This window comes from Pygoscelis adeliae, unplaced genomic scaffold (assembly GCF_000699105.1).
Source record: "Pygoscelis adeliae isolate BGI_AS28 unplaced genomic scaffold, ASM69910v1 Scaffold120, whole genome shotgun sequence".
Taxonomy (NCBI): Eukaryota; Metazoa; Chordata; class Aves; order Sphenisciformes; family Spheniscidae; genus Pygoscelis; species Pygoscelis adeliae.
The window spans coordinates 1,156,911-1,180,412 of record NW_008824032.1 but is presented as its reverse complement, the minus strand read 5'-3'; the positions used below and the strand labels follow the sequence as shown (position 1 = coordinate 1,180,412).

The 23,502-nt window shown below is 46.1% G+C and overlaps 1 protein-coding gene across 5 annotated transcripts; it reads right to left on the bottom strand.

Annotated features, from left to right (window-relative positions):
* Nucleotides 1-212: 212 nt before the first annotated feature.
* Nucleotides 213-23,409, bottom strand: ZNF384 (zinc finger protein 384). 5 transcript variants are annotated; one of them, XM_009328919.1, is made up of 9 exons: nt 23,341-23,409; nt 19,465-19,535; nt 19,072-19,312; nt 18,402-18,732; nt 6,104-6,328; nt 5,271-5,453; nt 4,366-4,444; nt 3,314-3,472; nt 213-3,148 (listed from the first exon to the last, which is right to left on the bottom strand). In XM_009328919.1, exons 2-9 carry the CDS (start codon nt 19,528-19,530, stop codon nt 2,873-2,875), a joined length of 1,560 nt encoding a protein of 519 aa, XP_009327194.1. In that variant the 5' UTR covers nt 19,531-19,535; nt 23,341-23,409; the 3' UTR covers nt 213-2,872. The 5 variants fall into 5 exon arrangements, with proteins under 5 accessions (XP_009327194.1, XP_009327202.1, XP_009327186.1 ...); XM_009328927.1 differs by having other exon boundaries at nt 19,465-19,531; nt 23,341-23,360; XM_009328911.1 differs by lacking the exon at nt 23,341-23,409 and adding an exon at nt 22,225-22,396 and having other exon boundaries at nt 19,465-19,531.
* Nucleotides 23,410-23,502: the final 93 nt, after the last annotated feature.

The window sequence follows — 23,502 nt, the reverse complement described above, 5'->3', positions numbered from 1 at the left end:
CATTTTCAACCTGGATCCAAAAGTAAAAAATAACAACTGATACAGTTTGTGGGTGACAAACCTGGGAAAGCGTCGAGTAACCTGGACCATCAGTAAGCCAGGTCCATTCACACAAACTGGACTTCGATACAGCCTCACGTTAAGTATCTAGGAAATAAGAACTCGGACCATACCTGTAGAAAGGGGGAAACACTAGCACGGAAAGCCGAGACTTCGGATGATCTAGGGGTCACACCAGACAAGCAGCTAATGTGAGCTCCCATATAATGCTGCGAGAAAAGGGCAAACGCAATCCTCTGCAGACTTAAGGCAAAGGGCAGGGGGACCTTGTCCATGGCACCAGGGCTTGAACACTCAATTCCAAAAGGAACATTTTTACAAGATACTGAAAAATTTGACAAGATGTAGAAAGAAAAGACAAGAATAATTCATGGACTGGAGGAAATCCCTTACAGTGGAAGGTTTAAGGAGTTCCACCTATTTGTCAAAAAGTGGACTGAGAAGGGATATTACAGTGTTTAAATACCAGTCCAGGGGAAAAAGCCCCACTGTGCTCTAAGGGTCTCTGAATCAGTGGGATGGATGTATCCAGAACTAGTAACTGGAAGCCAAAGCCAAACAGATCCAAAGGAGAAATCGGGCTTAAATATTTAAACAGCGAGAACATGAAGCCCTTGCAGCAGGCTACCAATGGAAGGGATTCTGTGTGTCCCAATGCCTCAAAACCAAGCCAATGCATTTTGTCAACACACACTCCAAATACACATTAGTTCCTGGGGCTCAATACAGGATAAATGGGTTGAAATGTCACCTATGAAATGCAGGAGTCAAATCAGACAGCTTCTTCTAGCCTAACCTATGGATCTACAAAACACTCCAACCGTTCGCAGCCAATCCTGGTGACTAAATGCAGAGAAAAAGGTTTCTGCCACAGGCTCCAGAGGTGCAAAGCACAGAGGGCAGAGCTCCTCGCTTTCCTCGTGCAAACCACAAGGCTGCCCAAAGGCAGGGATGTGCTACCCTCGCGTCCACCCGCACAGCCGCTCGGGACTCACAGCAGCAAGATGCTCGTGCAGTGGTCTGGTACAGGGGGAAGGAACACACGTCACAGGGGCAGGGTGCTCACAGCAGCACCTTCAAGGAGCCTTTTACACCAATTTATTTCTATACAAGGTGGTTAAAAAAAAAAAAAGCCCCTATTGGTTGTTCATACAGAAGTCTAGGATTCTATAGGCTTTGGGTGGGTGATTGATTTTAAATCCCAACAACACATGCTTTTTCCCTTGCCTTCTCATTCTCTTCCGAGTCAGCCTCCATGATCCAAAGAAACTAACAAGTGACACACAAGACTAGTAGTCATGTGGACCAATAAAAAAAAAAAAGGGAAGGAGAATTGAAGACGAAGAGAAAGGGAAAAACAAACGAAGATTGAAAATAAAAATTCGCCAGGATAATGCGTTTTATAAACACAGAGATAGAAACAGTTACAGCAAGGACAGAGCGGGCCAGGGGTGGGGAATAGATATTTATATATATATATATATATAAATTCAAGGGGCCTTCAGTTTATTCTTGTTGGCTCCCCCTTCTCATTAGATTGGTCTCTCTGTGGGGATCTTCATCCCCTTCTCTCCACTGTCCACCTTTTGGGGATTCTCTCCCATGACCAGGGTCCAGAAGAGGCCACCACTGCCATGTGAGTCCAGCCCGTCTTGGCAAGAGGGAGCCTGGGAGAGCACTCTGATGGGAGGTGAGCAGGAGAAGCTAGCCTTTCCCTGCCTCCTGCTGGCTCCTTGAAAAGACTGGTCTATTCCTCCTCCTCCTCCCCTCTGGGAAACTGGGGGCAGGACAGGCGTGTGAGAGTCAGAACTGCTGTCGTTCCGCCTTTCAGGAAAGGGAGTAGAGAAAAGGGCAATGATTATTTTGGCAGTCTCTTACCCTCCCTCCAGTTGCTTTTTGGTTTGTTGTTGATGCCTGCAGGCTTTTCTGAGGAGGTGGGGGGGAAGCAGGAGGGAGAGGAGGAGGAGTACAAGCTGCTAGAACATCATCCACAACGGGCAGGAAGAGCAATGAGCAGGAACCCACATTCCTACGGGGCCTTGGCCATCGTGCTGCTCAGACAGCTAGGAGAGAGAGGCAGCAGCCAGTTCAGACAGAATCCTCTCTATTGCTCTCCACCAGGGGAGGAGAAAGAGTGCAATACTCCACAGCCCTCGGGCAGTGCAGGCACCTGTCTGGCCCAGAGAACATGCCTCACCCTCTCCCCCCACACTGGTCTCACCTTCCACTGGGGAGAAGGTTTCTCCCATCCAGTCCTTGGGGCGGGACGAGTGACCCCTCCTCCCTTTCACAAGCAGGAGGGACAGGAATGGATATTTCTCTCAGACACTCAAGGAAATCCTCAAAGAACCCCATCCAGCTGTGAACCCTGCCACATTCTTCTGTGGCCTGCTGAAAACATGTGTCCGAGCCCCTGTACGTACAAGGACCGTCTCTCCATCCCATCCACCACGCATGTCTCAACACGCAACCCCCCTTCATATGCATCCTACAGTGAGAGAGAAGGCAAAACGGGGGCCTTTCTTTGGGTTTGAAAGGAGGGGCTCTTGCATGAAGAAGTGATCCCAGCACAGGAAAGGGGCTCTTGCACAAGGAAGCATCCTCCTACCAGGCAGGCTGTTGCACAGAAGGAGCACCCCCTTGAGACAGGCTGTTGTTCGAGGGGCTGCCATGAACAGGGTTACACAGCCAGAAGAGGCTGTTGCAGGAGGAGAGGCTGGAGACTGTTGCACGAGGAGGGCCGCTGCACAAGCGGTGCCCCTGGGCGCAGGCTATGCACAAGAGGCTTTCTGCTCCCTGGGTTGAGGTCTCTCTAGGAGCTGGAGAGGTGCTCCACTTGGATGGCGCTGGTGCTGACAGTGAGGCAGATGTCCTTGTGATGCTCTGAAGTCTTGTAAGGAGTCAGGTCAAAGGAGCACTGGGGGGGAGGGTTGGGTTGGTTAGTGTCTCCAGAAGGGCCCCCTGCTGCCCCCCCGCCCTGCGGCTGGAAGTGCTGCTGCTGCTGAGAGGCCTGGGCTTGCGCCTGAACCACCTGCTGCTGTGGGTCAGGGATGTTGTGTTTCCGCATGTGCTTCATCAGGTACGTCTCCTGCAACGGGAAGAATGGCGTGAGAGTAGGGGACGACATTCGCAAAAGCCAAAGCCAAGGGGGAGGGACACGACAGCTCAGGGGGCTGCTCCCGTTGGATCTGGAGGAGCTACTCCCTGGAAAGCGTGTCCACTTCTGCTACCCTCCAGGATGGCAAGCACTCACCGAGGTGTAGGCCCGGCTGCAGATGGAGCAGGTGTAGACCTTGGCGTGTTTCACCGTGTGTGTAGCCAGGTGTACCTCCAAAGAGGCAGCATCCGTGTATGCACGGTGGCAGTTGTGGCACTTGAAAGGTTTGTCTTTGTTGTGCTGCCGTCTGTGGGACTGGGGGGCGGCAGCGGGGCAGAGGAAAGAGAAAGCAAGCGCAGGGAGGGAAGTGAGTATTAGTACTGGAGAAGGTTTTACCTCTGACACCCCCTTCCAGCCAGGCCCCAAGCTCCCCAGGCTCCCGCCCGCTGAGGGAGGTACGCCTGTCTCCTAGCATAGGGGACAGAGCTTCTCCCTCCAGCTCACCACATCTTCCCCACAGATGCCGTTTTTTCTAAGGTACACTAGGCATTTGAAGAGCAGTGTCTCCTAACTCTCCACAACCCGCATCTTCTCAGTCTCCACGCAACTCTTTCTCAAGTCTTTTCCTTTTCTCTCCTCTTCTGCCTCACTACACATTTGCTCCCCACATCTGTCACTGCCCTTCAGGCCAGGATCTGCTTTAACTGCTCACAGGCATTTACAGCTCTTTGCCATTTGGCACACCCTACAATTCCCCTCTTCCAGGATACTGCAACAGGACACAACACCTGTGCTTCCCTAAACCCTTACTCTTATGCCCTCCGTTTCATTGTAGAACAAACAAAAAAAAACAATCGGATACCCAGATTTTATTCTGCGTGACATTTAGCAAAAGTCTTGCCCCAGCTAAGTTAGAAAACTCTGCAGAACAGATGGGAGGAACTTTACCAAGGTCTCACCGCTTTCAAGTCAAGTTTACAATTTTACAGGATGTGACTGTTTATGTGACTTCTTTGGGTCACTAGTGCCACAAAAGCCAGGAATCTTTCCCCCGCTGAGGGCTTCAATGGCTTTTCTGTATTCTTTCACTCTCCTCCCAGCTGCCCCAATTTCTCCATCTCCTCCACCACAGGCAAGTAGCCTCTCCTCCCACCTGACAGCCACCCTTGCCACCCCCACTGGTGAGCAGGACAGGCCCAGCCCCTTACCTGCAGGTTGGAAAGCTGGGTGAAAGCCTTTTCACACCCAGGGTGAGCGCATTTGTAGGGTCGGTCCCCGGTGTGGATACTGTTGAGGAGGAAGAGCACAAACGGGAGGCAGTGAGCAGACAGGCAGGGCAGACTGCCAGGGCCTGATGCTGTGATCAAATCTCACAGCCACTCAGGAGAGCAGGGAAGGGGATGATGTTGCCTCCAGATGCTGTTCTATCTGAACAAAGAGAGCTCTGCCCAGCTCCTGTGTCCAGCTAGAAGTTAGAGAAGATAAGCAGTCAAGCAGATTTCAGAGAGTGACTAGGACTGAGGAACAAGAGCTTATGAACGCCTGGCCAGCTCGCCATGTGGGCCACCTGAAAATGGGTTGGGAAGGGGTCTGGGAGGGCCAGGCTCCCTGCTCCAAGCTCAGGAGTCCCATATGACCAAGAGGAATCTGTTCTCTTGCTTCTGCAGTACCAAGAAAGTAGCTCTGTTCCTTCTCAGGATAGACACTCCAACACTCTTCCCTTTACATTATCAGGCTGAGATCACCTACAGTGTTCATCTGTCCCTGTCCCCCTGCAATGCCAGAAGCTTCCACACACTCAGTCCAACCCCCGTGGTGCCAGGCTGGGATCCCCTACAGCCAATGCCTCTCTCTCTATCGCTCTCTCTCTGTGCCCCCCACGGTGCAAGACCAAGGATCCCCAGGGACCGCCCGTGCCCCCCTCAGCCCTGACGTGGTCAGTGTCTCCTGCGCAGCCTCCACTCCGTCCACTCTGGTGGGTCACCTCCTTCTGAGGGTGCAGCCGGCCGCATTCCCCGCCCGCCCCCCGCATGCTTGGCGCGCGTGCTCCACAGGTGCATGCCGGCAGCGTGGGGGGGCCAGGGCCAGGCCCCCAGCCTCCTCTGGCCCTTACCGTGTGTGCTGCTGCAGGTGGGAGAGCTGGCGGAAGGCCTTCTGGCAGTAGCGGCAGGTGTAGGGCTTGGCCCCCGAGTGGATGCGGAGGTGCTGGGCCAGGTAGGATGTGTTGGCGAAGCTCTTGGAGCAGTGAGGACACTTGTGCGGCTTGACAATCGCCGTGTGGAGCTTGGAGTGGATCCTGCCGAAGAGGAGGAGGAGCAGCAGCAGTTGGACACGACCGCCATCTGGCTAGTGCTGATGGAATGAGGGCACAAAGGGGGTGGGACAGCACCACTCTATCTGCTACACGGAGGAACTCCAAACATGGCATGAGCTCGCTCGGTCTCAAACCGTGCTCCCCTTGGATTCAAGAGACCATGGTCTGTCCGCACCGGGAGAGGATCCAGAGAGAGGAACTATAGAGTTTGGACTGAGGGGCATTGGCAGAGCTGTGTGTGGAAAGCCTATGGCTGAAATAGCAGGGGGGCTGCAAGCCTGGACTGAGATGTTTGGCAGAACTACACTGGGGTGACAGGGAACAGTCCTCCTACACCCACTCTACTCTCACTCTGACACAACCAGCCCTACTTCTGTCAGAAAGCGTCACTCCATTGCAGATGCCCCTTAGAGTGAGCAGCGCTAACCTCTGTGCACGCCCAGCCCCTCACAGCAAGTGACAAGTCTCATGTGTTGGATACCACTACTGCCGGTTTGTCGTGTACGAGACCTGACCAGCCTGCGGAAAACAGCAAGGTCTCCCCAGGCAGTCGCCCACTGAGGGTGCTCACAGCATGCTGGGATGACGGCAACATGCAATGCGGAGGGCCCCCAGCCTCCTCTGGCCCTTACCGTGTGTGCTGCTGCAGGTGGGAGAGCTGGCGGAAGGCCTTCTGGCAGTAGCTGCACGTGTAGGGCTTGGCCCCTGAGTGGATGCGAATGTGCTGGGCCAGGTAGGAGCTGTTGGCGAAGCTCTTGGAGCAGTGAGGACACTTGTGTGGCTTTGTCTCCGTGTGGGACTTGGAGTGGATCTGCATCTCCGACTTGGAGTAGAAGGTCAGCGAACACATCCGGCACCTGGGACCGGGGCGAGGGGAAGAGACAGTGTCACACGGGGGCAAGCCCCAATATGTATCAACTCTAACTGGACGGGGTCTTCCACACTGAGTGAAGAAGGGACGTTTTCTCGCTATATGGTTCTGGGGAGGTTTCACCTGGGACACTGTGCTTGGCTGCGAATACTCCAGTCCCAGGGGGACAAACTTAAGCTAGGAACTGGCAGAAGAGACCAAATGAGACCTTGCAGCCAGACAAGTAAAGGTCTTGGAAGAATCAAAGAGGTTAATAGGCTTACAAGGGAGACAGGGCAGCACTTCGGAAATTTTTCAACAGCAATCTGAAGGGGACAGGAATAACAATTCCCAGACAAAACCCCACTTTGTTCATCTATGATTTATTTCAGTCAAAAAAAGGTTGGAGAACCTGGAAATCCCAGGTTAAGGTTCATCTTCATAATAAAAGTTAATTCCATGTACTGCAAAGTCAGTTATGACCAAACCCACCTAACTCTGCTCCCGATTTTGGAAAAAACACTTGAGTATTTAGAATACAAAATGCTGAAAATAACAACAGTGCTGCTTTCCTAGTGGGTCTCACAAAGATACTCTGGATATCAAATGTGGTATTTCACTGGTCTAATGGGCTTTCATCATTTCTACCTTACTGATGTGATGCAAAATGTTTTGTCTAGGAGTTTGGACCCATCTGTTCCCATAATGATCAGAAACGTATTTGATAACACGCAGACTCTTCGAACAGGAAGAAGCAGTTGGTATCTATCTGCTATGGATGCTGCTGTTAAAAACTGTTCCTCCATCATGACACCAGGCTGTTAAGAGAAGCTTGCACTGTTAACAATTCAAGATGGTAAAAGCTTTTGTGGTTGATAATTTGACAGAGTTAGAGGCTGCATCCAAGTTACTGGTCTTTCTTTTTTTCTTCCCCAAATATGTGCCAACCAAGGGGCAGAGTTAAGGTTTCTCTGAATTTAGTTTTTCCATTTGCGGACTTTTCAATTAAACAATACAAAATTGAACCTGCACTTGGAACTTCCAGGGTCACATTTGAGAGAAAAAAATGCCACCCAGAAGAATGGTGGCTAACATGAATTCACAGCAGGTTGACTTATGTTTTTGTCTGGGAATTTCCTCAAGTTTTACAAGTGTTTACAAAACTGGTCAGTGATGAAAGTCTCTGCATGTATTACAAGCCACAGAGAGTTGATCCTGCTCTTCCCCATATCTGTCTCCTCCCAGGAGGATACTTCATTGCATCTACTGTTGTGACTATTTACGCTGGAGCCAGAAGTTTTATGAAGTGTGCAGTATGATTAGCGTATGTAATGTAGGCAATATTTATCCAGCACCTACCTTAACTTCCACAGGCCCTTCCAAGCCACAGCTTGATTTTAAGCCATTTAACTGGAAGCCATGCCTCTCTAGCAAGCACTCTACCACACACTTGCCGTAACATTTTTTCCTCTCCATCATTATTCTTTTACATTCATTATCATCTCTAACAGTTGTTCTCACGTTTCCTACCTTCATCTTTCTCTTAATCCACTTTAATTGCAAACCCTAACAGAACATACAAGCTAAATACATCCTTACATAAATCCCCCCTCACACACACACACACACCAGTCCCTTCCGGAATCAACAACCAGAAGCAATTTGGCTATTTATCCCTAGGTCTATTAGAGCTATGAGGAATAAAAAGGAACATCAGAATCCTCTTTTTAAAAAAGTAGCTCTTAGTTTATAAACCCAACTATCTCCAAACACTGGTGCAGTTTGTTCCAGACTTTCCGAAATGTTTAAAGCTAGACTTGAATACAGCATATGCATTTTGCAGTATCAAGTCATACTTACAGGATGAGGATTGTATCCTTGAAAGCAGCAACACTAGAAAGAACTTTGAGGTGAATATTGAACTGAAAAATACCTCTGAGTCACCAAGTCCTGTTCCCTGCTAATGCAAACAATTACAGCATAATCCCATGCATGACTTTTATCAAGCTCCTTCTCAGCAGATGCTTACTTCCATTACTCTCAGTTGAATTCTGTTCCACAATATCAGCCCGCTGATAAGGAACCATTCAATTGAGAACAAGCTCCCAGTACGATGCTGTGCTAATATGGCTAACCAAAACAAAGGGGAATAGCAGGTATCATTTCTGTAAACAGGAATGGTGTGACTATTCTTGCAACAGCATGTCTAATTCTGAAGTCCACATAGTCAACAATTATTGAAAAACTCAGACAAGTTCAGCAAACTTAAAGAATGATGGCATGTGGAAAATTGGCTTCGCAGTAAAGGTTCACTGAGCCCAGTCTATCTAGGTTTGGAGAAAAGCTTAGAAGATAGCTTGGTCAATACCCATATAAATCTATATAGGGAGAAAAATATCAATTACTAGGGGCTTGTTTTATGAGCAAGGAAAGGTATAATGAGAAACAGTAAGTGACAGTAGAAGTTAAAAATTCCAAGAGGAAATAGGATCTTTCCAACCACGAGAATAATGCCTCTTTGAAACAACGCTTGGAGGCTATAGTATGGCCTCAATCACTTGGCCCCTACAATTGATATTTTGAGAATCCAGCTACCTTCCTGAGAGAAATACCTTTCTAAAAGTTTTGCTCTAGTTTAAATACAATGCTGGGCACTAATCTCTTCTGTGCTGTACACATGACTGTATATTTTAAACAGTCTATTCTGTTCTGAAAAATTAATGAACTTTTACTATGTCATCAAGTCTAAATAGTCCCATGCATTAAATCTGTAGTGCCATAAAGCCATCTACTTTATTTCCCATAACTTCTGTGCATCCTTTCTTTTACTTATTTGCTTTGTCAGGTATCTGCCTTCAGGTCAGAAATTCCCTAGAATAAACTTTAATGAAGAGAAACAGACTGAACATCCTTTTCCATTTCCAAAATAAAATTATAAAGAAGGTATTTCAAAACCTCTTCGGTACTTGCATAAAAATGGAAGATAAACCTGACTGTTAGCAAAAACATGCCCCCCCCCCCAACCCCTCTTCTCTGAATTTAGCAGCTATAGATATTCCAGTATTGGTTTTCAAACAACATTTAGAAAGAAAGTCTTGCAAGGACTCATTTTGCAATCATCTAAACAGCATCAGCCCTGAGAGGGCAAGAATGTTATGTAGCATTAACAAATTCATGAGCCTTATGAGTTAAAAAAAGCCCTGGAATATAGCAGAAAGCTGCATTTCCGAGAGTTTTGTAGTGTGTGGTATCAGGCATTTTCAAGGGAACAAATGATCCATTTAATTAAGGGCTTTGCATTCTGCCTCAGACAACATCAAATATTAAAGGGGAAGATGCAATCAGCCCTCTAGTGGGCAAATATGGATTCAAAAACATGTTAAATCTATATGGATAATGAGAACATTGCATCTGACACTAGCAGCATTTCACTGAGGTATTCTACCTCAGTGAAATTCTCCTGGCTGGGGAGAGGAAAAGTTGGGAGTGCTCCTTGCTAAGGATGAACAAAAAGCTATATGAAATAATTGATTTTTCTCCCCTCTGTTTAATATCTGGTTTTAATCTTTTGTCCCCACTGTGCTTCTTAACTACCACTACTTCCACTGTATTCTTTCTGAGAGCAAGTAACAGAAATGACTGCAGCATTCCCATTGACAGTGTGACACAACATCCCTACAGCTGCTTGTTATGGCTCTGCAAATTTAGACAGCCTAGGAGAACATATTCTTAATAACACAGAGGTGTATCTCTTCATATAAATAGTTAACTTAGTACTCAGCCATATGCCAGAGATCAAAAGTAACCCCTTTCAATGTTTATAATCCTTTCTTTTTATAGGGAATCTGCAGGGAAATAAAGTGAGACATTCAGAGAATGTTCATGTTAGACAGAAACACCCTTAAAAATTATGAAATGCCAGTGAAAGGTGGATGTACCATTCTAATTCTGCTCCCATATGAAAGTCATCATGATGACTCATAAACAAAATGATGCTTATAGCAACTAGACTACAACTCTGTGGCACACAGTGCCATATTTTTTTCCACTTTTCATGGAATGTTCCGCCTCATTCATCAGATGCTGTTATGAGATAAAATACCATCTGCAATACCAGCTCATAGTAAAATTGCCTAGCATGGATTAACAGCATTTTTCAATCAAGTGCTTAATTAATCAGTATCACAGTTGTGAAAACTATGTACGCTTTTACATGGCTTTGAGAATTCAAATTTCTAGTATCTACTGAGATTAGTCTTCGAAGTTAATTGAGCCCTTGCTCCTTCTGATAGGCTACAAATACAAGTGAGACCACAAGTTAAAAAAAAAAAAAATCATATCAGGAGGGTCTGAAGTTATACTAGATGATAACAGTAAGTTTAGGCTGTCAGAGTCAGCAGTTCATTTAGCAAGGAAAGAAATGTACTGCCTTTGCAATGCAGAGTTAATGAAGTAACTAATGCCAGCATAGCATAATAACAGATGCACAGTTCATGATAAATGCTAATTTAACCCTTGCATTCCCCTATTTTTTTTAAAGCTGAAGTTAAACATCTTCTTGCTAATATTTTGTAAGAGGCAGGGGAAAGGAGACAGAACTGACATCCAAGAAACACAGCTAGAAAACTTGGATAAGACCTAAATAAAGCCAGCGACTATGAAGATGCCAAATGAAAGCACACGAATTGTACCTCTGCTTCCACACTTCTACACCCAGCATCAACTCCTATACAAAAGTTAACATTATGCTTCCATTTATCAATTTACACTACTAGCATGCATACTATCAAATCTATCAGCTACACTCAGAGATCTTAGTCAGCTTATTTCCACAGTCCTTCAGTCACTTGGTGGCTTGATAAGGCTACAGAAAATCATACTCTCGTGGCAAGGCAGCAAGTATTTTTAAATGCTCTCACCATTTTTCCAGATGATCTTTTAAAAATACCAAACCCATGATCTTGTGGTATTTCAGCATGCTTCACAAGTTGCCTGTCTTCTTTTAATGACTCCAGCTTTTATGCTTTCAACAATTGCAATCACCCTCTTCTGTCACAGCCTCACACTGGGAGCTCACATGATGTCACTTAATTCCTAAAAGTCTTTTTCACAGTCATTGCTTTCCAGGATACTGTTTCCTCATATCCCTTATCTTTAGATTAAAGACATTCAATAGTACCCAACAGGACACTTCTGTCTGATACTGTTTTCCACTGTGTCCAAACACCTAGGCCTCACTCCCTGACTGCTGGAGAAGTCACACAGTATTATCCAAAAGGCTAAATCTTCCATTGGGCTGTATTAAAATACATTTTGCTTGAATAGTTCCAGTTTAACAACCACATAAAGCTTCCCTATTTTTTTTTCAGCTATTCACCAGCATTGCTTCTATCTGTAAATTATCAGCCACGACTTTCTGTTGACCTCCAAATCATTGAACAACATCAGGCCTAAGACCTTGTCTACCAATTTTTGAAATCAGTCACCATTAGCAAAAAGACCAGCAAAACAATAAAACATTAACAAGGGGTTTCCTAGTATAGTGATAACATGCAAAAGCTAAAATCAAAAGAATACAAAAGGCTCATGAGAAAGCACTAGCGAATTTGGAAATGCCAGAATTAAGGTCATCTATGTCACCATAATTTGGCTCCGCAATGCAGGTGCGTTCTGATACAACCTTATTGACTGTTTCCACAGAACTGCATCCTTATTATGTTGCACAGATACTTAACAAGCAAGTGTGCAGTTTTTTTCATCACCTCTCAGCCTCAAGCCTTGTCGACCACATGCAATTCCAACCTCATGAAGCAGAATCACTCATCTGTTGTACCCACCACACAAGTATCAGTGCTCCATAAGCACTCATCTATCCCCGCAATGTCCCTGTTTTATTTTTTCTAAGGGAAGGGAGTGAAACACAGTAAGACAGACATACCCACTAGTTCCGAGTGGCCAAACTGATACCTGTGACCACTTTTTTTCCTTTAAAGGAAAATTCATATTATATACATTCAAATCACAGCTCCTGTAGATTTCTGTGCTACAGCTATAAGATGCAATGCTTCTGCAAAGCAAAACAGAGACTGACATGTAACAGAGGACTATTAAACAATACTTGAGAAGAGATTACGGTTTGGGGAACACCAAACGTTAATTATTTCAGGGTAACTGTCTGTGGTCATTTTTAGCCTGTGGCAAATGGAAACACACTGAAGATTAGACCTAACTCATATTTGCACACGCTTCAAGGCAAGATTATCTGCAGGCCTGAATCACATGGCTATAGGATACCATAGCAAATCTGTGGCAGAGGCAAGCGTAATCTACAATTCTTCAGACTAGCAATCAAATGCCTCCCCAAAATCATCCTTCTCAATTCTGCAACCCCATGTCAATATATTTTACTTTTCTTTTTTTAAAACACTCCTTTCAGGTTCTCTAAGTAAACATGCAGGACTCTGACAGGCCATCATGTACACAATGACTATAATCACATCATCAAGGATGGTATCAAAGTGCATTGACTCAATAGGGCCAAATTAAGGTGTGATCAGATAAGATGTGCAACAGAATAGTTTCGAAGTTCTCTCTCCCCAGTTGAAACTGTAACTACCCCCCTCACTCCCTTGCACACACTCATTCCATTGACATGCAAGTAACACGTGCTAAAATTAAAACTCATGACTGCAGGACCTTTACTGTTAATTCTTTCTGCCTGGCACTATGATGAACTGAGAGCGCGCGCGCACACGCACACAGTTACAACATCTCAGCAGAAGGGAGAGAACTTAACCATAATGCAAGTTTTTACCTTATTATATCCTGAGGCATGCAGTCAGTCTTAATTCTGACATTTTCTAACCTCCAGGCACAGCATTCATATACAAAGCAAAGCTTATGTGTACAATCTGCATGTGTATATATGGATGTGCATGTGCACCTGTCCTCCTTAAGAGTTTTGAGATCATAAGCCAATTTCAACCAAATCTGGAAAAGGGGTAAGGATCTTAAAGTCACCACAAGTCTCAAAAATATGCCGCTGGGGAAAGACCAGAGACCCTCTTGGAGCCCCCTGCTGAGGGAAAGGCTAGTAAGCTCACCCTTGATTAGACATCAGAGAATCCACACAGGAGAGAGCCGCTGGAAACCAGGCTTCATTAGTTCCGCTGCTCACGGAACTACTTGTTAAAAAAAGCAAACAGAAATTCCAACATGTGGCATCATACTGACACCCATGTTGGTCATCAGCAATCTTAAGATCCACTGCACAGACCTCTGCCACTGCAGCTAGGATGATAAATGATAGCAATGGTAGTTTGTCACCTTTTTCTAGCCTTAGAGGGGGATGAGGTTCTTTGCCAGAGGAGGTCACATTCTTGTGCTGACATGAAAGACACGGCAAAATTTAGGAATACTGGGTTGAATATTTCTAGGCTTTGGAGGGAATGTGGTCAAACTTTCTGCCTGACACTTCAAACTTAATTCCCCCTTTGCGCTTAGCCTTCTAGCCTGTTGCAATCCCCTCTCTCCTGCACCAAGACCCAGGCCCAAGCTCTTTACCCACATGCCCCAGCCTCCTTATCCTCTACTGCAGTGGCTCTTCCCTATTGCATTCTCCCAGTTACCTAACATCTGTCTTCTCTCCCCCACGCTTCTATTTGTCTGTCCACATCCCATGCTCTTGTCCCCATCTGTTCTGCTGATTCTAGGTATCTCCTCATTTTCCAGCCCGTAGCAGATCTGCCTCTTTCTTCCTCCCCTCAGTTTTGGTCCTTCATAGCTTATCTCTGTGCCTTCTCTCCCTTGCAAATAGACTCCCCATCACATCCTCTGCTACATTCCCTAGTTTGTAAGCTCTAGTCTTTTCTCTCTACTCCTTTTCACTTCCCATCTCTGCTCTACCAAGTTTCCAGACTTCCTGGACAAAATCAGCTCCAGGCCCTGCCCATATCTCATTCTTGTCCCTACTACATTTGAACCAAGCAGTGTCTTCTCGCACCTTGCCTTTGTGCCCATCAGAGGGGGGAGGTTACTGTCAACACTGAGCAAAAAAGATTCCCTTCTGAAGCAGAAGGAGCAGTTGTGACTGAAGGAAAAGCATGCTTGGCCCTTCAGCGCTAGTCTAGAAGATGCTTATTGCTGCAGAGAGAATACACATGTAGTCCAGCCTCACATAGAAACTGAGAGAGGTTAGAGTGTATTTCTCTCTTCTGTGGAGACAGACAGTCTGGTCAGTGCCTGGAGTCATGCAAGCCTCAAGAAACGTCAAAGAGGATATAATCTTCGCATGTTTCAACCACCAAACTATAAAGCACCTCAGAGCATGCTTGACAGATTTTTTTCCAAGCTTACAGCTTGGCCAAATTTGACCATATTTTCACAGATATATGTGGCTTACAAAAGCCATAGCCACCAGATTTCAACTCTATTCAAAACCATGGGAAGTTCACCGAACAGCAATGCTAAATCCAGTATAGGGCAGAAAAAAAAGGCTTAAAATGAGACATGTCTGAGAACATACCCACCTGCTGTACTCAAACCACTGGCTCCCCTTGTGTCCCTAATTTCCTCACTAACGAGGGCCTCCACCCAGCTTCTTCGCACTTGACAGCTCAGCTCTGCTTCTTGCTAAGCCTTCTAAGGCTTCTGTGCACTTTTTCACCCTGGACTTACCTCAGAAGCTTCCTATGTCTCTCAGCTGCTTATTGCCTCCCAAACCCCCTGCTGTTCCCACAACCTAGTGAAAGTAGGGAAACTCAGAACTAGCAGTGGGGAACAGAGAGCTTGTTGGTTACAGTATGATGGCAAGGCCCTTCTCAAGCCTACAGCTTTTCTGTTGGTGCCCTAGGCTCCAAAGCACAGCTTGCAAAACCATTCCAGGCTATAAACTAGTATTCGCCCTAGCCTGTACAAACTTAATACTGGAACCAAGCAACGCCTATAAAGAGCTCTCTTCCTCTTGCAAAGAAGAAACTAGTTAGAGAACTGTTTGTCAGAGAGAGAGAACTGATGACCTGGCCCAGATAGGCTGAACCACTTCATCAGTCTTGTCCACTGATCACATCACACCACAAACTTCCAAAAGTGCACAGGTAGGGACCAAAACAGTAGTAAGAAAAAGTACTACTGTCTCCAGGACCTATGCTCATGCACTCTTCCTCAGCACCTTTTAAAGTACTGAGAAGAAGCCATGTGCTTCACACTGCCAGCATCTTACTAGAAAGACTCAACACCGATCTCATTTTCCACAGAAAAATTAAATTCTACAAAGATGACAGGGAAGATTTACGAAGAGCTGACAATGAATCCAGACAAGACTGAAGTGACATTACTCATGAAGGAAAACGCTTCATAACACTGGGTTAGACACTGTCCCCTGCGGGTGCAAGCATTCTTCTAATAGCACAAAGCAAAGCACGAAGGACTCTGCCAGACTAATCCTAAGGCTAGATGTCCAAGATCTGGAAGCAACACCATCATTAGCAAAAGCCTCACACCTTTTCTTACAAAGAAAAACCTAGTCACAAAGATTCTTGCACCACTTTCACAGCAGATTACTAATTCACTTCTAGAGATGATACAGCAGTAGACCAGCTGCCATTTGCTGGAGTGGGAATCTCTAGATTCAGTAGAGAGTGGGATGAGCTGCAATACGAGTATCACCTTTGTGCTCCAATTCCTTCCCAGTCTGCCTTGCTGTGCTGCCCATTCAAGGCCTTACTCTGTCTTCACCAATATAGGAGGAGTCAGGAATTAGGGAAATCAGCCACCTGCCCAGGCACTTAGGACAAGAGAGCTCACAGAACTCAAAAAAGAAACTTAAAACCAAAAAAGTAATTAAATTTGACAAAATAATCCCAGGTTTTGGGAATTAGGTATTTAAAAAAAATCATATTGCTCAATATAGTGCAACTCCTTCCAGGCATCTGACTAGATTGTCCTCAGTGTATCATCATAAGAATCAGTGAAACCGTACAAACGTAGACATATGAATACCACAAGCAACTCCTCCTCCAGCCTCAGAAGGGAGCAGGAGTAGATGAACCTCACCCACAGTCTTAATTTAGCTAGGATATGTCTGCATACTGTAGTAACGGGAACTACCCAAATCATCCTCTAGAATGCAGAAGAAACCCAGGAGTCCTCAAAGTTTTAACTTGCAAGTCTATTCATATGTATATTATGGAGAAACAATTTTACTGTATTTCACAAAGGTTTTCTCTCCCACAGCTCCAAGTGAAGACAGTATTTTCCTTTATTTTTTCAACAATTATTTTTAGTTCCAAACTTGCACATGGAAAGTATCAGCCAAAGAGAAGACACCAAGGAGGGCAGAAGTACTCCTTGGTGATCTTCAATAAATCTCAATTCAGCTATCTTGCACTTTAGCTCTGCTCAGAGGAAGGCCTGCTTGGGATGGAGGCTGGAGGAAGAGGCAGAGATATCACACTCAGATTAAACACGAAGACAGGAAATCTTCCTGATTACATGTTCCTACATATAAACTCCTTCGTTTTTTTCCTGCAAAGTCTTTTTCATGAGCTGTTACACAGACTATGCGTGTTCATAAAGTTTCTGCTGAGTCACTCCACCTGGTCTTGGGCATTTTTTTCCAAACTTACAAGTAAACAAGGAGCTATAATTAAAGCTTTGGTTCAGCTTTAATTCTAGTGTTCACTGCCAATTGTGTCCCCTGTAAATACATATTTAACAACCTAATTAGCAACCCAGACTGTAAGCAGCTTGAGTAGTGTGGAATTGTGGCTAAGGCCCAAAATAAATGGTGGGATTACAAATAGCAAGCTACCTAACACTCCCACCCCTCTTCACCATACGCTGATTATATTTTCAAAGTGGAAGAACTGGGACATTAGGTAAGAGAATAAAAAGGCTGATCCAAGCTCTGGTTTTGTACCCATTTAACTGTATTGATTTAAAAATGTAAACTTTTTTTAAATGCTACAGTTAAAAATGAAACAGTGCCTGGGGTGGATGCATTGACTCTGTGTGGATGCCTTCATATTGTTATGACTTAATTCCAGAAACATAACTAAATCTGTACAAAAAAAAAAAGAGAGTCTAGGATGGTTAAAGGGAAACTGAGATGGGATCATGGGCACATAGTAGGGAAGTGAGAAGAGCTAGGGACCATCTCCTATTCTGTTTCCATCTGGCTACTTTGCCTCTTACTGATCTTAATCATCCCTCGGAAACACCTATCGCTAAATCACCCATATGTGCTCCTGCTTCCCAACTCAGACAGACCATCACATTTCCTCCCTAGCACCTGCCTGCTCTGTCCAGTTCCCAACTTTTCTAAAACACCCACATTCCTTATCCTCTGGTTTAAGTATCCCCTCCTAGTTAATCTCTCCCTTTCCCACCACTCACTTGTAAACTCAAGCCACATCCCTCCAAGCTCAGAAACCCAACCTCAGGGCTCAGAACTCTCCCCCCTCTTATCTGATACCCTTAGGGCTCAGAAATACCCTTATACCTAATTCAGAAATACTTTTTTTTTTTCCTGTTTTGTTGGGAATGCTGAGATAGGAGATCACAAGGGGCAATGCACACAGGAGCAGACACTATCACCACAGTTCACTTCCTGCTCTGTGTGCCTCCAGTTTGTAGTCTTTACACTGGACAGACTGGAGTCCTAATTCGGGGCACCTGGACATTACTAGGGCGCTCCGCTACACCAGAAGTGCTCCATTTGCACCAGACAGTACTGCATTCTGCAGTACACCAGCCATACTACCCGGCTGTGGCATCAAGGATATGGTTCAGCCCCATAACATCCTGGTCATTAACTAACCTAGTAACATTAACATCTCTATATTCAGGAAATCAAGGCTGTCCACTAAGAAGGAAATCCTTAGTTTTGGGTCAACCCCCCAGCTTGCAAACACTCCTGATTAGAGAGAAAACTCAACTCTTTCTGCGGCTGAAAGTTTCTCTACTCAGGGACTCTACAGGAAAAGGCAGAGATCTCTTCTTCCCCATGTAACCCTCTGAAGGGTTAAATACACCCCCATCCCCATGCAATGTTACAGTCAAGGTTTAACGCCGCTCCCCACCTGTATGTCTTGCCATCCTTGTGCTGGTCCTCATCATCCTCATTTGACAGCACAAAGGGGTCACTCATCTCTGGCAGCCCCGACTCCTGCAATCGTTTCTTCTTCCGGCCCCGGGGTGGTTTGGGGGCAACTCCCCCACCCCCACCACCCCCACCACCTTCGGAGAGGGTGGTTGTCCCTTTCTTGGACAGGTCAGGAACCACCTGGAGGGCTGCCTGGGAGCCAGGGGGTAGCGCAGAGACAATCATGGGAGCTGAGATGGGAAAGGTTTGGGCAGAGGAGGCTGTGGTCACCAGGGAACCTGATGGGGAAGTTATCACCAGACCAGGACCTGCAAAGAAAGAAAGATGGAGGAAGTCAGTTATTACATCTCTAATTACGTCCAACCTCCTTATCCCACAGAATTGAGCTTTATACACCTACTTTTGACTACAACCCAAACAGAAGAGTAGCCTACACGTTCCCAGTCTCCACTGCTAGAAGCCAAACTTCCGTAGAGAGGGTGGACGTATGGAATGCCTAAAGATTCACAGTGAAACCACGCCAGGGCAGTCCACACCATCAGTAAGGCTAGGAATAACCTACAGCCTGAAAAGGATTCGCCAGGACCCTCCGCCCCACCATCCCGGAGTCTCCTTCATAAGTTGCCCAAGTCTTTGGAGTCCCCTACCTGCTGTCATGAGCCCAGCAGACTGCACTGGTACCACAGTGATGTTCTGAGTCACAGGGGCTTGGCTGTGTGGTGTCAGCTGCTCTGGCTTGGTGTCTGAGTCCATGGAGATACCAGTGGGTAGAGCCACAGAAGTGGGTACTGTCAGCAAGGCAGGGTAGTGGGGGGGAGCCAGGCTGCAGCCCTTCTCTGTGGGCAATAGCTGCTCCTTCATCTTGTTAATAAACATGGTGTTCTCAATCTAAACGGGTGGGAAGAACAGCTTTTAGAATACCCTGGCACAGCTTCTCCCAGCAGTTGGCTGAGCAAGAAATGCAACAGAAACACTTATCATGCATGAACTTCTAACAGGAAGCAAGACCAGCATAATAGGTTGGAAGACAAAGATCTTACCTGTCCCGAGACGGTGGGCACTGCTGGCCAGAAGTACGGGGAGGAGTTGAAATGAGATTCTTCCATCCTAGCTGGGCACAGGGGGGAAGAGGAAGGGGAAGGGAAGAGGAATGGAGAAGGAAGACAGACAGACAGACACACACACACAAAAAGAACATTAAACCCAAAGAGACTCCAACATGGAACTGACTCAGTCTAACACTGTGACAGTTCCTTAATCTCCCCTTTCTTACTTGAGCAACTTCTCCCCACTTTTGAGCTATCCGCCCAAATCCAAACATTATTTTCAGGGGAAAAAGGTGTCTGCTATTCCCACAGGCTTGGGTCCGTCTCAAACGCCTCTTGCCCAATAGTCCTCCATGCAAAAAAAAAAAAAGGACTGACTACAAACCCAGAACACCTCCAAAATTCCCCAATTATCATCCACCCAAGTACATGGCATAAATGATGAAGTCTGTGCATCTGCAACCAGGCAAATACAGCTGAAAACTGTTTTTCACTGTCACAGACAGTCTGACCCCAGAAGCAGTGAAAATGTTGGACCCTGCCTGTCCCTCCACCCCAGCTCGACACTAAGAACCCAGATGCAGCAAGGGGACATTAGCATTGTGTTACACAGGAAGAAAGACAGGCAGAAAGAGGGAAATAGACTTGCCCAAGATAACAGACAGCCACAGCAGACCAAGAAGTCAAACTTAGGGCTCCTAACTTCCTGCTGCCCACTGCTCTGACCACCCCAGCCCCACTCTCGGAAGAAACCCGGAAATATCACTCAATATTCCTGACAGACAAGATCCTCCTCTCTCATCCAACGAGACTAGGCAGCGGGAAAACAACCTGACTACCCTGCTCCTGAGATACCCTATTTCCAAGTGAGATCATGTCACGGCTCTCTATTGCCCATTTCATTCCCGTCTTTGGGACAAGATTCTGTAGGACTCTGTCCCCAGCCAAGTGCCCACTGCTCGATCTCAAATCTCCATGCAGTCAGAGGACCAGTTAGACACCAAAAGATAGCCCTCTGAAGACAGAGGCGTAATCTCTTTAGGCACACCCGGCTGAAGAAGCCCTTTCCATTCTAATCCTTACATTCCTCTGCGTAATAGCATTAGTGGACAAAGTTTGTTACACTTGTGAAAACGCTATGCAAAAACTAAAGAAAACCACAAAAGAATATTTCCTGAAGCGGAATATGCACCCATTCCTGAACAAATATGGCAAAACTGGTAGGTAAAATACATCTGGTAAAAACTATGCTCAGAGAACATCTGGCAGAGCAAGCTGCTTAGAGAAAGCAAGCGCTATAGGTTTCTCATGCAGCTACCTGCAAATTGTCCCACTCCTGTTTCTGTTATGATGTGGCAGCAGTCTAATCAGCGAGTAAATATTGTTTCTGAAGGGCCTATCTCAATGATCAGTTAAGCTGAGGAGCATGCCCCGAGTAGCATGAAAACACTTACTTTCCAGAAGTATATTAGGGCAGAATAAATACATGTGGAATTGCTGCATGTGAGCCAAAATGCAAAGATAATTTTCCTCTATGTAGAGAAGCAGTATTTAAATGAACCAAATTACCTGATAATTTTGTTTTTATGAATTGCTCATGCAACAGCAAAGCCAAGTATTCCTGCCTCACTCACTCACAACAAATCAACCAATAAACACACTTAAGGATGAATTATTCACCTTGCATTGGTGGCCTGCAGTCAGGCTGCTAGCTGCTTGACTGAATTACTCTGGATTTACATTGCTGTGATTCAGTCAGAATCTGATGGGGCGAGACTCTTACCTTCCTTCCTCTGCTTTCTTTTCCAAGCCAAATTAATTACAGTGCCCACAGCAAGGCCCTATGTATGTAACACTTAACTACATGACTTTTTTCTTCCAAAGGAGGGACACACATGAAGAGATAACGCACTCTTGGCAATTGAGCACCACCTGAATCAAGAGGGGGTTTCTGTTTGGAATGTCAAGTTTGGGTTTTGGGTTTTTGTTTGTTTGGTTGGTTTTGTTTTTAAAATAAGTAAGCCTTTATTTGCTCAGCTTCCACATCAAAGTGAACCTGATTCTGTAAAAACATAAAAGTCTCATATAATAATCAGATGCATTTTCCAAATAAACTTTGTAATTATCCAAGACTCCCCTGGATTCAACTGCAAACTTCAGGAGTTAAACAGAAAGATGCCAATTTAAACAAAAATCTCACAACAGCTTTCCTATTTAAAGAGTACAAGGTATGAAAGGCAACTCCATTTCCAGATTCTAAAATCCAGGCTAGCACAGGCGAGGGCACTCAGCGGCTGCCTGTCTCCGTCTAGTCCCCTACCAGAAGTTCAGAGAGCACCTAACTTTTCTTTGCTTAGTTTACAAAGTGTGCAAGTCAAAATAAAGCTCTTATCAATGCTCAAAAGATGACTACGTTGTTTTTGTTAAACTCTCTTAGAATCCACCTCCCCATTCAAAAATCTTCATGCTTGAGCAGATATCACGCCTCAAAACTTTTGGCTCGAAAGGCTGAAGTGTGATGAAGTTATAAGAACGTGGAGGAAAAGGAGAAATGGTGTAAGAGCTGAAGCTTTCATGCAATCTCACTAGCAAGCCAGTCTTCCAGAGGGAGAAAACAAAGATAAGATTCCTCCACCAAACTGCTGCCCTAATACCCCCAGGCTGTCCCTCCCCTACCCCGCTTTTAGGCTAAAGGATGTTTGGAAAACATGCACCCCTATTCGCAGCCCCCACTTTAACGCTGCTCACACTTACTTTACCAGAACTCTGCACGTAACCCTTCCAATTGCTCTATAACTACCAGACATGGGCTGGAGCTTCAACCCTGTACCACAGCACGTTCCCACTGCAGTGCCTTCATCATCCCAGCTTCCACAAACAGGCCAGAGAGAGATGGGACCTTCTTCCTATTCACCAGTCTAGTATCAGACAGATGTCAACGTACCCTCCTGATATAAACCAAAAACACCTTCTATGTACAGACCACAAATTTACATACACCAAATAAACAACCGAGTGAACCAGAGAACTCACAAGGGACAAGGAATCTGGAGTTCAGATCTCAGAGTACTTCACAGAGTCACATACTTAACGTGCTGGACTTATACTTCTGTGCAGGTCATCACTTTAATCATAAACACACAGACAAAAGCACGTGCAAGTATACGGTGAGGTAGAGGCTGTGTTTCTGGAAGGCACAATCAAGGTTGGATACGCAGGTATTTAGAGGTTGACTTTTAATATGGTTTTCTTTATTCACCAGATACCTAGCTTTTATTTTCTATTTGGTGTAGAGTTTTCAGTTGACAAAAGGCCCCGAGTATGTCACTTGGGAATGATTTACAACGTCGTTTTGTGTCTGCCCAAGATCTTTGTTCAATAACAGAGAGCTTTTAGGCTTAATTACTGCAAAATACTAAGGACGCTGAAGGCCACGCAGGCTATTACATCAAATGCAAAAATGCCTCCACGGAGCTCATGAGCACCAAAAAGTTCAAGCGCCGCTACCTCTTTAGAACAAGCACATCTGGACGCACATCAGGAATACCCCAAACATGCCGGCCAAAGTCCTGAATCCCAAACCCGCACACCAGAGCTAGAACAACCTTGGTGCCGTTCCCTGACACATGCGTAGCCTCCACCCCAACCGACTCGGCCTCTGTCGGAACAGGTGCCTGGCAGGGGACGCACCCTGCGCCTCAGCTCCTTCCAGGCGGTGAATCCCCTCTCCCGCACCCTGGAGCTCAAGAGACTTCAAGCCCCCAACGCTGGGACCTGCCGCCCATCCCATCCTGTCCCCCCCAGTGCGGCTGGAGGGAGCCCCCGGGGCGAGGGGCGGGGGTCACTCACGCAGCTCCGGGAGCTCCTTACCCCTCTCACTCTCCCTCCTCTTGCATTTCTCCTCCTTCCAGGGCCGTCTCTGCAAACAAACCGCCAGGGTTACGGGGGCGCCCGGGGCCCTGCATGACAGCGGGCGGCGCAACGCGGGGCCCCCGGAGCCGCCGGCCACGTCCAGCCCCAGGGGGAGCGGCC